General features: G+C 37.7%; 1 protein-coding gene across 2 annotated transcripts in view; it reads left to right on the top strand.

Moving 5' to 3' along the window:
- Positions 1–9,142: 9,142 nt before the first annotated feature.
- Positions 9,143–14,820, top strand: part of RERG (RAS like estrogen regulated growth inhibitor) — a 113,930-nt gene continuing 108,252 nt past the window's right edge. The window contains exons 1-2 of one of the 2 annotated variants that reach the window (XM_014834254.3): positions 9,143–9,428; positions 12,905–13,079. In XM_014834254.3, the coding sequence (XP_014689740.1) occupies positions 13,019–13,079 (61 nt within the window). In that variant the 5' untranslated portion in view covers positions 9,143–9,428; positions 12,905–13,018. The remainder of the gene's footprint in view (positions 9,429–12,904; positions 13,080–14,820) is intronic. The other variant, XM_070494315.1, reaches the window with a different exon arrangement.

Here is a 14,820-nt window from a genome sequence, read left to right as displayed (position 1 = left end):
ACTACACAATACACAACAACACAAATTTTTTTATATGTTAAAAATGTTTTAAACTAGTTTTGATAACAGATCTTCTTACTTGGTTTGCAGAATCTTTTTTCCCCCCAAATCCCCCCAGTACATAGTTGTATATTTTAGTTGTGGGTCCTTCTAGTTGTGTGTGTGTTTTTTTGTTATTTCTATTTATTTATTTATTTTTTTGCAGAATCTTAACCAGGGTCTACTTAGTCTAGAACTTCTGAAGAGGTTCTTTAATTCGAGCCTTTGTGATGAAAACAAAAATATATAATCTGAGAAAGACCATCCTTTGTTGTGAACTCAGGAATAACTACATACATTTGCACATATTGCACAATGGTATTTTGACACTACTTTCCAATTCATCCTTGGTAGGGAAATAACAAAACCCTTAGTTTTTGGCAGATTGGCTGTGAGAAGCAGCTCTCTGCTCCTCGGTTCCAGATTATTTTATTACAGAATCCAGATTCTGTTGATGTTTTTCTGTCAGTCTCAGGTGAGTCTTTCCTGTTCTCAGCTGTGACAATCACTTCTTTGCATCCGAATTAAAGAATTCTCAATTCCTGTATTAGTTACAAGTTTACTTCAATTATAGATCTTTAAGCTCCTAAAATGTAAAGGAAATTGCTTTCTTCCAAGGGTTTTGGCAAACACCTAGAAATAACTTTTTATTTATTTGTTTGTTTTTCCCACTTCTGAAATTCTGAGCTCTGTGTATATTAAAAAGCAACATTTAAATTTTGGTGTTTGCTTTTCAGTAAGCTCCAGCAGTAATATCTCCTGATAATTATCATTAGCTAAAGAAAAAAAGAGAGAAAGGCAAAGTATGTGTGCAATGTAGAAAAGAGTACCTTCAGCAAGGCAAGCTAAAGGTGACTGCGTTGGCATCAGGCTTTTATAAAAATGAGCCCCTTGTGCAGTCAGCCCTGTGGTAGCACTAATGTGTCAGGGCACAGCAGGACTGACAGCAGCATGGCTCCTGTCCCCAGTCCCAGAGTTTGACAGAAATGACAGCATCCTTCAATTTACTTTCACGCCTTTCTGTCATCACTCTTCATGAGCAAGCTGGCTAAAATATTATTCACAACCACTGGAGAAAAATGTATATCTTGGCCACATTCATGTAAGAGATATAACTTTGTAGAGTTCAACCATTTATTCAATTTTGCACTGCTAATTTTGTTGCAGATGGACCAATTTTCCTTGACAAGCTTTTCCAACCATCCCCAGAATACATGTATTAGCTTTATGTTTTATTTTTTAAAGGACAATATAATTTTTATTTTCTAATTAATGCAATACATATATCTTTATTATAAGATAAACTAAATAAACTAAAACAGCAGAAATAATTCTACCAGCTGCTTTATCTACCAACAGTAAAGCTAAATACCTCCCCAGATGTAACTGCTTTCATTTGTTTGCTTTATATCCTTCATACATCTCCTACAAAATCATATGTATTTGTGTGTGTGTTCACATAGAAATTCTAGTGGTTGGCTTTTTACATAAATGATATCATATTTTGTGTATTGCACCTTATTTTTGTGTTGAAAATATTTTTATGTCAGTATACATGGATTTTTTGCAGTTTTAAAAGATGATGGATAATATTTCTTATTTTAAAATGTATTCTTTACATGGTCAAATAAATAAATTGTATTCGGTACATAGTTCCTTAATACCATGACACAGTTGGAATCACTGAGGCACATACACAGATAGTGACATGAAAAGATCTCTCAAGTATAGTGAGAAAAAGAACAATTTGTAGATTATAATTCAATGTATAAAATTTTTCTTAAAAGATGTTTTTGGGTGTCTGTGTTCATGTTTGAATACATTAAAATGGTGGAAGAATATATCCTAAACTGTTAAAGTGGTTGGTTTTATGTAAGTGTTGACCTTAGCTTTTGGCATTAGTGTGAGCTTTCATCCTTATCAATGTCTTATATTAAGTATTTTAGATAGAATTTTGGAGATACCTAGCCATGGACAGGTACCAGATAAAATATTAAACCAGAAATTACTATATATTTATTTTATGCATAATTATACACTTTCTTCTATTCTACTTACTTTGTTCAACAAGAATGAAAATAGAGCTCCATCTCAATGCCAGGCACTGTGCTAAAAGCTATGGAAAATGGTGAATAAAATTGCAATATTTTTCACCTTCTGCAGTCTTCCCTGAGTGAGCTCCCTATGTGAACACGTTGGTGGCTGTCACTAAACTTTAGAATTTCTAGTGGCTGGTGAAATATTTTTACACCTTCAACCTCTACTCACCCACTTTCCTACTTCACTATTTTCTCATTCTAGTCCACAGTAATAATATCAACTGGATTCACACAATTACCATTTCGTTTAAGAATGGTTTCTTCTTTCAATCCTGTATAGGAGACAGAACAGCTAGGAAAATGACCCTGGTGAATATGGTTTCTTAACATTTTTTTAACCACAGATCATATGTCTGCTTATTATCCTAGTTTGTGAATTTTAAAAAATTTTCCAGTTAAGAACTGTTTTCATGAATCATTAAGGGAAAGTTAGAAAGTGAAAAACCATGTGGACTTTCCTACATAAATAAATTTAGCTTTTCACATTGACTCTGGTAGGGTGATTTTTATTATTAATGTGTTATATCAGGTCCCATAAATTGTCAGAATTTGTGAATGTGTTTCTAATTTCCTGCTGGTTTATTGGGTAAAGATCATCTGATATCATCTGAACAGTATTAACTTCCAATAAAGTCTTTCACTAATCCTTTTGAATTTATTAATTTCTTCAACAAGCTTATATAACTACAGAGGTTAATATATTGCATTCACTGTGAACAGATAGTGTGTCTCTCTGTCTTGCAAACTACTCCTTACTCAGAAATAAGTAAAGGCAAAAGCAATAAGAACTCAACAAGAATTCCAATTCTACTAAGACAATTTAATCTCCAGTGATCTGGAAAAATAGTTTAAATAGAGATAGACTCTCGAAAACTAAATTTAGTTCACGGTTTATGGTTCAAAAATCCGCTCAATTAGAAACTTGCTTTTGTAGCCACATATGGACATTCACTATCTTCTCCTTTCCCTTATAAAGGGGGTTGTAATTACAACAACCCTGCCCACCGTGGCAGAGAGGGGGATTCAGGGTGAGACTCCTATGCAAAAGAGATACAGAATACTAGCCATAGCTTACTTTTCTCTAAACATGCTCATTCCTGATATTCTTGTCATCATGCTCAGAATAACATCGGCTGTAGAACTGAGAATGGGAAAGAAGAATGGAGGGAATCAACCTGGGTTAAGGCAGGGAAATCTTACTAAGAGAGATGAACTGAGCTGTGTTATAAAAGCAGTGGAGCATAATAATTAAGAACATGGGCTTTGGCTGACTTCAGGTGTGTAACAGTATGAAATGGCGCTCAACTGTAGAACTGCCCATTCCCTTTTATTAGTGTTTGCAAGGCATATCTTTTTCCATTTTCTTTATTCAGTCTATGTGTGTCTTTCTATTTAAGGTGTATTTTTTGTAACAAAAAAAAATATAGTCATATCATTTTAATCCAATCTGACAAATTTTGTCTTTTAATTGGAGTGTATAACACATTTACATTTAATGTAATTACTGAGATAGTTGGATTTAAGTCTGTTATCTCATTATTTGCTGCCAATTTGTACCATCTATTTGTTCCTTTATTCCTCCTTTCCTGCCTCCTTTTGTATTAATGAGGTGTTTCATTTAATTTTATCTTCTCTATTACTACACTTTTGGATTCTTTTAGTGTTTTCCTAGAAATTGCAAAACGCATCCTTAAATTATTAGTCTATCTTAAATTAGTAATTTTACCATATCTCAAAGTATGGAAGAAACTTGTAACAGCCTAATTTCATTTATACTCTCCCATCTGTTTATTATTATCATATATTTTACTTGCAGATATTTTCTATCTCCACAGGACATCTCAATGTTTTTAGTTTTTATTGGTCAATATTCATTTATTTTTACCTATATAGTTACCCTATCTGAAGTAGCTGATTGCTACTTGAATTTTTTTACTTCCACCTGGAATCATTTGCCTTTTTTAGAAAATTTTTCTGCTGGCAATGAACTCTCTAAAATTTTGTTTGTCCAAGAATCATTTATTTTGGTAAATACAGAATTCTGGTTTGGCACTTTAAAGATGTCATTCCATTGTCTTATGTTTTTGTTAGTTTATGTTCAAAGGTTACTGCTTATTCTTATTGTTTTTTTCCTTATGAATAATGTATCTTTTTTGTTTTCCTGGATGCTCTTAATATTCTCTCTGTACCTTGGTTTTCAGTGAATTGACTGTCATATGCCTAGGTGTAGTGTTCTTTTTATTTATCATGCTTGGGATTTATGGAGCTTCTTGATTTGGAGGATTACTATCTTTCATCAGATTTACAGAATTCTCAGCCATTATTTCTTCAGCTATTGCTTGTATCTCATTCTTCCTTTTTTTCTCTCTCTCTAGGACTCCAATTACATGTGTGTTAGACCATGTTCTACATTTCTCATGCTCTGTTTTGGTTTTTCCATTCTTTTTTTTTTTCCTCTGTGATTCATTCTAGATATTTTCTAATGGTATATCTTTGAATCTTAATCCTGTCTTCTGATCTTTCCATCTGCTGTTAAACACATCAAATGAGTTCTTAATTTCAGGTATTATATTGTATAATTTTAAAGGTTTTTTTGATAATTTTCATACATTCTTTTTCTCTGTTAAAATACACAAGTAGATAATCTGATAAATATTTTGTATTTTTATCTATTTTTGTCCATAATTTCCTCTACTGGTTTATCACAATAATCCTAGAAATTTTGAAGTCCTTGTCTACTTAATCCAATATCTGAGTCATCTGTTGGTCTACTTCCATCAACGTTTATTTCTTTATTATTGGTAATTTTTTCAGGCTTCTTGTCTATCTAGTAATTTTTATTGTATATGTTATAAACTGAATGTTGTGCCCCTGCAAAAATCATATGTTGAAGCCTTAACTCCAAGGTGACTGTGTTTGGAGATAGGGCCTTTACAGAAGTCATTAAGGTTAAATGAGGTCATAAGGGTGGGGCCCTGACCTCATAGGATTAGTGTCTTTGTACGAAGAGATACTAAAGAGCTCTTATCATCTCTCTGCAGGTGCAAAGAAGAGGTCATATGAATGAAATGACAGCCATCTACAAGCCAAGAGGAGAGCCCTCAGAATGAAACCTGCTTTGCCAGAACCCTGATCTTGGAATTCCCAGCTTTCAGAACTGTGAGAAATAAATTTCTGTTGTTTAAGTTACCCAGGCTGTGGTATTTCGTTATGGCAGCCCAAGCAGACTAATACAGTATGCTTGACATTATAGATGATAGTTATAGAGGCTCTGGATTATGTTATCTTTCTCAACATTGTTGAGTTTTATTTTGGCAGGCCGTTAATTTCCTGGTGGATTAGCCTGGCCCTGTCGAGGCCTCATTTTAGTCTCTGTTCAGGGGAGGAAGTGGATTTCAGATTTGCCGTTACTCCTTGATCATTGCCCTGTCTCCTAAAGCCTGGTCCTCACTCCTAGAATATGGCCTTTTGGAGGTCTCAGTCAAACGCCCAGGATGTCCACACAGTTCTTTGAACTCTGGCTGGGCTCAACTCCAGTGTCTCTCCGAGGACTCTGAGACTTCGAGGACTCTAGCTTGCAGACCCCGGGCAGCTGTTCTTTTACTAGGTCTCCCAGAGATGCACCAGAAAATATGCAGCCCAGGAAATGGCCAAGGTTCCAGGAGCATTTCTATGTAAATATCTGGAGTTTTCACTCTGTGGCTATCCTCTCATTTTAACTTCTGAACCCAGCTGCATTAGTAGCTCTGAACTCTCATCTCTTATTATTGTCTGGGCTCCACTTTCATGGACCAAGACCTTTAAAATGCCCCCAAGGAGAAAATTTGGGTGAATGTGGGGCTAAACCCAGTGCATTTCCTCTGTCGGGGATTGCTGCCCTGCCTTGGGTGTCTTGCAGGGCTTCCAAACAGCTATTTTGTATATTTGGCATATTTTGGCCAGCTTTTAGAGTTGTTCCTAGCCAGAGGGAAAGTCCAATCATGGCCAAAATCAGACTTGCCCTTGCCTAATATCCAATTAAATAAACAATAAGAATAATAAAATATCCTTCCAGCTCCAAGTCAAAAAGTAATCATTAGCAGCCACACATCGAGAAATGGGGTATGATATCTTGCCAGTAAGAAGTCAAATGATATTGACTAAAATAAATATATGGTTAAATATAAACCATATAAATATATAAATAGCCATATAAATATAAATATATGGTTAAACATAATGAATTCAAATCTGAGTTTACGTAATAAATTTAACTTTAGAGAGACTATTGGATAAAATACCTTGTGAAGTGAGCAAACATCTAAAGTTTAGCCATCTTTTACAGTTCACTTTAATTTCTTTATCTTCTGCTTGACTATTTTTTAATTAAAAATAGCATTTACTTATTTATTAAAAATGGTATGATAGCTTGCAGCCCAGCCCGGTGGTGCAGTGGTTAAGGTCGCAAGTTTCGCTTCGGCTTCCCAGGCTCGGATCTCGGGTGCAGACCTAGGCCCTGTTTGTCAAGCCCTACTGTGGCAGGTGTCCCATATATAAAGTAGAGGAAGATGGGCACAGATGTTAGCTCAGGGCCAGTCTTCCTCAGCAAAAAGAGGAGGATTGGTGGCAAATGTTAGCTAAATCTTCCTCAAAAAATAATAAATAAATAAAAATAATATGATAGCACTTAGCATAGTTATACACCATTTAACATACCTATTGATTCATCTATGTTCTACAACATCTGGAATGATGGTTTTATTATAATAACAATGGTTATTTCCGGATAGCGTGATTTTGGGGTGATTTTCTACTTCTTTGTATTTTTTCTACTACTTGAATTATTTACAGTGAACACTATTAGCAACTACAGACACACACACACAAAATTCCAGTTTTTAATGTGTTTGGGGTTATACTGATTCTTCATCTACTAGTTTTGTGTTAGAAGTTTTGGCTTAAGCCTGAAACCAGGCTAAGAGACTGGAGTATGACAGGATCTCTTTCCAGGAAAATTGATGCCCAGCAGGTAACTCGTGTGTCACTGTAAGTGCAAAGTGTCCTCTGTCCTTCCTACTGACCCATGAAGCAGGTGGCATAGGGCAGACTGGCTCCTTTTTGCTGCTCTTGGGACAAAGGAAACACTCCCATTGAATATAGGCTGTATCCAGAAGCCCTAGCACAATGGGGGTGAGGCTCTGATACAGCTACTGCATCTCTCTCGGTATATAGCACGTCAAGAACTGCAGGTGTGCATGCAAATGCTTCCCTAGTTGAGAGAGGGGTGCCAGCCTACATGCGCTAAGTAGGAAAATGGAAACAGATTCTGTAGACAAGATCCCAAATAACTGCCACAAAAGGGGACTGGCTTGGAAGTGGGCATTTCAACTTAGGTCTATGTAAATAGGATATATATATATATATACATATATATATATATACATATTTATAGATATTTTTATTCAAACCATCCATGAACACAGGATTTGCTAGGGAAAGGAGGTAACATGGGAGATCTGAACATCTTAATGCCCTAAAATTCAATAAAACTGGATTTCTCTAAAACTCTATATAATCAACCTCGGCAAGTCTTTCCACATCCCAGGCTTCAAAGACTTCTTGCATGTTGAGACACTAAATCTCTTCCCCAGACCTCTTTCCTGAGCTTCAGACCCATATGTTCAACTTCCTACTGGCTATTCTATCCCAAATTCAGCACATAAAAAAAATACCCTATCACAATTTGTTCTTTCTCTTCATTCATTCAATGACTGTGTTTTTTAATACCCACCATGTGTCAGGAATGATGGTAGAGGCTGGAAATACAGAGATACATATGCTATATCCCTACATTCAGGAAGTTCAGATTTAATAGAGAAGATTGAGAAATAAAAATGAGTACAAGGCAAACACGATGATAGATCAGGATGCCATCCGACATAGAACCAAATCATGTAATCCAGGTGTATGTCGGGGAAAGGAGATAGATTAGCGATGGGGAAAGTCATAGAGGATAAAACGTTTGACCTTTCCCAAAGACTTAGCACAGCGATTCCTGCACAGCTGGGCATTTCCTACCTCTGCCACACATCTAGCTACTGCATTTAGCCTGGCCCACGACTGAGGCTGCAGTGGCTCCCCAGGTCAGCACTGGCCCTGGAAACTGCTTCCCTGGTTACATCTCGTCCATCAGGGACACACTCACTGCAGACTGTCACTCAGCCCTAGCCCCTGTCTGCTCTATATTGCAATGGTTTTCTGAAGGTCACCTGGTATCTTGGTGAGAAGCCCCTGGTTTTGAAAGAAAAAAAAATAGTATAGGTATTTCCCACTCCTTTGATCAGAAGTGTCATAATCTTTGGGAAATCATTTAACCTCTCTGAAACTCAGTTCCTCATCTGTGAAAGGCTAATCATTATAATAAGAGTGCTTACCTCAAGGGAGGGTGTAAATATAAAACGAGATGAGAGACGAAAGCAGGTCTCACACAGCACCAATGTTAAGCATCTTTGTTAGGTTTTGAGGATGATGGAGCATGACTTCGATTCAAATATTTAAATGCTGATCCTGTAGGGAGAATGTGAGGCTTTTGGAACTCTCTCAAATATCTAACTATAAATTTCAATTGAACTTAATGTTTATGTCTCTCCTAGCATCTCTCAGCTTCCAGTCCGACCTGGGTTTCATTCCAACCATTTATTAGCTTTGGACAACTTATCTTCTCTTTCAGTTTTCTCTTGAGTATTATGGGGATAATTAAACACACCTCAAAAGGCATGTTGTGAGGATCATCTGAAGTAAGGAGTAAAAAGCACCATGTAGTGATGCTTTCACATGCAAGGTTTTAACCAAGGAAAGAGGTCTTTATGCGAGAACGTAGAGGCCGGGAACAGAGCAAGAGAAAAGGGAAGCCTGTCTCTCGGGTGCGACACCGAGAAGGCACATATTCCAGGCTCTTCTGGTGGAGAGGTAACATCGCTGGAGGAGCCGGGCCCGGGCCCCAGTAGGGGGCGCCGTAGCGCCGCACTGCAGCATCCTGGTGGCGGAGCGCAGCCGCCAGGGCCAGGCTGAGCTCGCGTCCTGCGGCAGTCCCTCGGCCGCTAGTCGGAGCGAGCGTGAGCGAGGACACCCCCGCCGGGCCGCCCCCACTTGCTGCGGGCACTGCAGCTCCCACAGCGACTGCAGCCCAGCGACTCGGATACGCAGCGTGCTCCCTGGGCTGCGCAGCGTGGGAGGGTTTAGCGGTCCCGGGGGACTGGTTCCGAACTTGCAGGGGACCGCGGCTCTCCCGGGCCTGGAGAGTGTGAACAGGTGAGTGTCACGCACGTGCCCAGGTGGCTCTTTCAGGATGACTTCCTGCAGAGCCTTCCGAGCCCCTGAACGCTCGGCCTCTGGGTCAGTCCTCCTGGTCCCTGGGTCCTCCCAGGGCAGCTTTGGGGTTCGCTGAGAGGGAAGTGTGAGCGCCCGCGCCCAGAGCTTGACAGCGTCCTCGGAGCTGAGACCGAGAATGCCCTTTTGACTTAGGCTGCATCTGCTCCCTGGGTGGAGGGCAAGTGACCTGCAGTCCACAATGGACTTGTTTGTTTACCATTCCAGGATACCTGTTGCTTTCAGAGCAACGTACAGCCGGAGGTCTTGTACAGTTACCCTCGTCACTGGGGATGCTACGTTGTGATAAGATGAGGAAGAATTCCTGGTAATGAGACAAGGAAAACTTGATTTCAGAGCTAGAGAAGGGGCGGCCCAAAAAGAATCTCATTCCCACGACCAGACTAGATTCTTCACTTCCTAAACAGCTGCACTTTATTTTGATGAGAGCATAAATACAGAAGTTAGAAAAAATATTCCCTTATAAAGATGCTTGCTACCCCCACCCAAGAGAAAGATTGAAAGCATGGACCTTGATAAGTATAATAGTGTTGGGGATGATTTATTATGAGCAAAAGCTTTCTTTAAATAAATTGAAAAAATCAGGTTATTAGTGATCTAAATGTCATAGATCTAACAGATTGTAAACTCGAAGGTAGCCGCTTTTTTGTTTGTATATGCTTAGCATAAGTGTAGAATGAATCCAGGAATGCATTAACAGTAACACAGGATTTGGAAGGTGTGTTCTTTGTTTCTTCTTCTTTCTTAGCTTTATTTTAGTTCCTTTATGTTTAGAAAAAAAAAAAATCACTGCACCGTCAATCTCTTAAATTTCTAGGTGTGATTTTAGCTTTAGGGGTAATAGGAACTCAGAAGTTTTTGTCCTGATAAAGCACTGTCTATACAAAAAGTGAATGTCAGCTTCTAGACCCAGGCAGAATATTTCTGCACAACAACATTAAAACAAATGTTTTCTTAGATCCATCTTATGGAATGTCTCAGATTATGAATTATTTTGAACGTCAGAAATTTGGCAACAGGTCACTTATTAAGACAATTTACATATTTTTCTTTCTTTGTCAAATGTAACTTTGCACATTTTCATGTGAGAAATAAAATGTTGAAGGATATGTGTCAGTTTTGTGTCTTCCTTTAAGTGATTTTTCTAAATATAACATGAGATTGACAATAACTCACTGTATCATTAGGTTGTAAATGAAAAAACTAACCCACACAATTTTTCTTTCTTGTGTGAAATTCCTATGCCTCTGAGGCCATTTGGGAGTTACTGAAATATTTGACTTAAATGTTTTTTAAAAATCACATTTGATAACTACTTTCATGAAGCATAAATCAGATACTAAATTACTTGGATTTTATGAGCATGGGAATGGACAGTTTTACGTGAAATAACAAATTATTGTTTATATAAGCTCTAGACACTTGCATGTTCAATGTTTCAAAGAAATTCTTGCCATTCTAATTTAGAATTTATATAGTTAATATATTTTCATATATTATGCTTCTATGATGAAGCACTGAACCTTAAACAGAGGCCTTTTCTTAATGAATGCATATAAAATGACAAGTAAGGAAATCCTTTTATCTTCAGCCAAATTATGGGACTGAACAAATTGCAGATGTTAAAGCTTCTGGTTTTTGTACTATTAATGATTACTAAGAAGTTTTTTCATTATTGGAGATGAAGTAAACAATAGCTCATGTTAATGTTGACCTTTTCATCCTTCAGAGGAAGCTCTGGCACTTTGGAAATCAGCAAATACGAAATTGGTTAGGTACAGGTCTATGACTTAGGTGCATAGTGAAAGAACAATGACATGCTAATGTCTTTGTAGAAATACTTTTTCAGAAAGATTTTTTAACTTTTTTTTCTTTCACTTGAGAGGCTCTTTTTGAAAATGTGTAGATGACAAAATGCTGGCAGGAGCAGTTTACACGTTTAGATCACAGATTTGTGTTTCAAAAATATCTTTATAGACTGGAAAAATGTATGAAATGAAGACCGATGTGGTTTAGTTAAAGAAGGATAAAAGTCAAATCTTGTATTGAGGTTTAAAACGTTGATTGCAGAAGTTCAGAATGGAAGAGTCTGCAGTTCATGTGAACCATATGAGCCGTAATAGGAGTGGCTGTGCTATAATATGACCACAGTACCTGGGTAAAGAATAGGGAAAATCTCATTGAACTTTGGCTGGCTCAGTTCGTCAGGTCACAACTCAAGTGGTGAATGTAGTGGCTGCCATGTTTTTAGAGTGATTAAATTGGCAAGGGCCAGAGGAGAGAGCTGCATGTGGTGAAGAGAGAAGGTGAGGGTCAAAAATCATAAACAAGAACATACATCCCATGAAGAACAAGGGAAGATGCTTGGCCTCGTTTTCCTAGAAAGTAGAGCCTAGGATGGGGCAAAGCTTCCTAAGAGCTGCTAGGTTACTTGAAGGCTTCTGAGTGAAAGAAAAGAAAAATCTGACTTAATGTCGTCGTCCCTGCCTCCCCCACTTTGCCCGCTGTACCTGGATGTGGTAAATTCAACACAGGATGATTGCTGGATGATTGTCTCATCATAAAGAAGGATTCTTGAGTTGGCTGGAGGATTCCATTGGTTAACCCCAAGGCTCTTTCCAGCTTCACATTTCCATGGTACTAAGAACTAGGTGGCATTCCTAAATAAATAAAATCTGCTTACATTGTATGTAATATAATTTCCCAAATGTTAGGACAATACTATAAGCTAATTTACTCGAGCTTGTCCTAGAAAAGGGATCAAAAGTCATGGCATGGCATTTGACTTTTGTGTACCCGAGCGTTGTGCCTAGAAAAATATAAAAATATATAATCTAGACCTTATATATCAATTCCTAGAACATGTGTATTTGTTGCATGACTTGATCATGTGATCTAGTGTGAGCTAAGATGAAATTTAACCTTGAAATGAAAATTCAATCGTGTTTCACTGGGGTTGATAAATATGAATGTGTATTATTCAGTTCAAAAGGAAATAAAGAGTTCTAAATGTGATTCTCCCCATCACGTGTGTTTGTCTATTGAATGTTTACAGACACATGGTAAATACATGTTTTCACAGACTATAAAGTATGTGTTATCAATTACTGACAAAAAAATGCCTTCATAAAAAATTCTTTGAGGAAGTACTTTATGAAATTCTATTGTATGTGAAAACGCCTATGTTTTAGAACAAAACAGATCTAAGTTTAAGTCCTGGATCTATCATTTGTTAGATGAATAGTTTACAGTAAATTGCTGCAGCTTTCTCACAAGATTGTGAAGATCAAAATGAAAAATAGTGATTAAGTAATGTTGGCTGGCAAGTAAGAGATGCTGAATAAATATTAATTCTTTTCTCCAGTCACTTATGAATTCCCAAATCTCTTTTGTTTAAGGATTGCAGACTCTTCCAAGATTTACAATGATATGGTGAATTCGAAGGCTGGGGCCAAGATAATTTTCTCAGCTCTTTAGTTTGAACAACAGTGAGTTGTCTACCAACACCCGGCATGGCTAAAAGTGCAGAGGTCAAACTGGCAATATTTGGGAGAGCAGGTGTGGGCAAGTCAGGTAAGTGTTTTGTTGTAGTTGTGCATGTGTGTGTGCGCGTGCCTGCATGTGTATCTTTGTTGTTGCCTCCTGGGATTGGGCGGGCGGGTAATTGGCATTTCTCATATTCTCATGTGTTGCTCTTTTAGGTGGTCTCTTTCTCTTTATCTAGAACTTTCGTTTTGCATAACTAAGTTTTATAGACTCTTTTGCTTATTTATGATAAAGTAACTCTGCTGATAATACACAAGGCAATAGATAGATCATAGGTCTTGGTATTCTGAGAAAGGATATTAAACAAACCTCCAAAGTGATCAGAATGTAGAAATTAAAAAATATATTTGCTCTTTTTTTCTATATGAGATCCTGAGGGGTCAATTTTATGTCTCATTCATCTTGATATTCTCAATAACCTGCCCAATGTCAAGCATGTGTTGGGTGCTTATTGAATGAACATGTCTTTATAAGAAACAGAATTGCATTATTGCCCAACACTTCTAAAATTGAGGAGTGAAAACTTAGTGTGCAAGACCTCAAGCAAGACAGCTGTTGCCAATACCTCTGGGGAGAATTGAAATGGTTAAATTGTGGCTCACATAAGTAATTCAGAGGCTGTTTTTCCCCTGCACCTGAGAAAAGGTTTGCAGACCTTTAAGATTAAGGGTGAGATGTTGGAAGTGAAAATGTATCTAATCCAATTTGAAAATATATCTTAGGTTTTATAATTAAAGAATGCTAAAGTAGATGTTGGTAAAATGTCAGAGCCACATGGTTTCAGATAATGTTGCTTTGATCTCTTGGTGGAGGAAAGACCTATAATTGACTTTGCACACTGAGCTTTGGGTTCTCAGGAAAGGACTCAAATAGATATCTAGGAGGTGTATGTTTGTAGAGTGAAACCCATGGAGATCATCCAATACAACGAGTAATCCACATAATCTTAAACAAGCACGCATGAGCAGCTTTTAATTCTGTGACCAACCTCTCTCTCCTAATCTGCTCTCTGGTTTAATTTCAGGAGTAAGTCTTCCCTATTCTAAGTCTTTTTTTTTTTTCTTTTAATTTTCTCAAGAGTCCTCTTTTTCACTGTCACCTTTTCCTTCTCCTTGCTGTTTGTTCTTGCCTCTGGCAGAAACCAAGCCTAGAAAACAGATAGTTGGCAAGGCTAAGAAACTGCCCACCTTCACAAGATTGAAGATTTAAACTCCTCCCCATTAATGTCCTCAGTGTTTCCTGATGGCGTGAGAACCTAATTTCTGTAGCTGGTGGAAAGATCTGGAGAATGAGGAAACTGTTCCAGTGAGTGGAGGATGAAGACAAGGGAGTGTGTGGGAAAGCCGGTGCTGGCAACAATAGCCTGTCTAAGTCCCTCGTGAGTGAAGGGTCTAGGCCTGGGGCTGGCTGTTTAGTATTCATTCATTCAAAACTTACCACAGGCAATAAAGGAAGGGGATTTTTTTAACCTTATATCATTTACTAAAATAAACTCCACATGGTTTGAAAAGTTAAACATAAAATTAAAAATTCAGTTGGGAGAACCACTTAGCTGTATGTATATCCATGCCTTTCTCCCCTGTGCTATCTCAGAGCAGGCTGTGTACCTCCTCCTCTCAAGGCTGATCCATCAGCTTGAGCTTAGACCCCAGTTCCCTTTGTCTCCCCCCAAATTGTTTCAATTATTCCTCTCATTCTCTACTGACAGTTTTCCCTTAAGCCTTTCTTTGTCCACTGCTCTTTTTCTTTTCTCCAAGCTTAGTGAATA

This window comes from Equus asinus, chromosome 22 (genome assembly GCF_041296235.1).
Source record: "Equus asinus isolate D_3611 breed Donkey chromosome 22, EquAss-T2T_v2, whole genome shotgun sequence".
Classification (NCBI taxonomy): Eukaryota; Metazoa; Chordata; class Mammalia; order Perissodactyla; family Equidae; genus Equus; species Equus asinus.
Note: the sequence above shows the minus strand (reverse complement) of the source record. Positions and strands in the feature narration are given on the sequence as shown.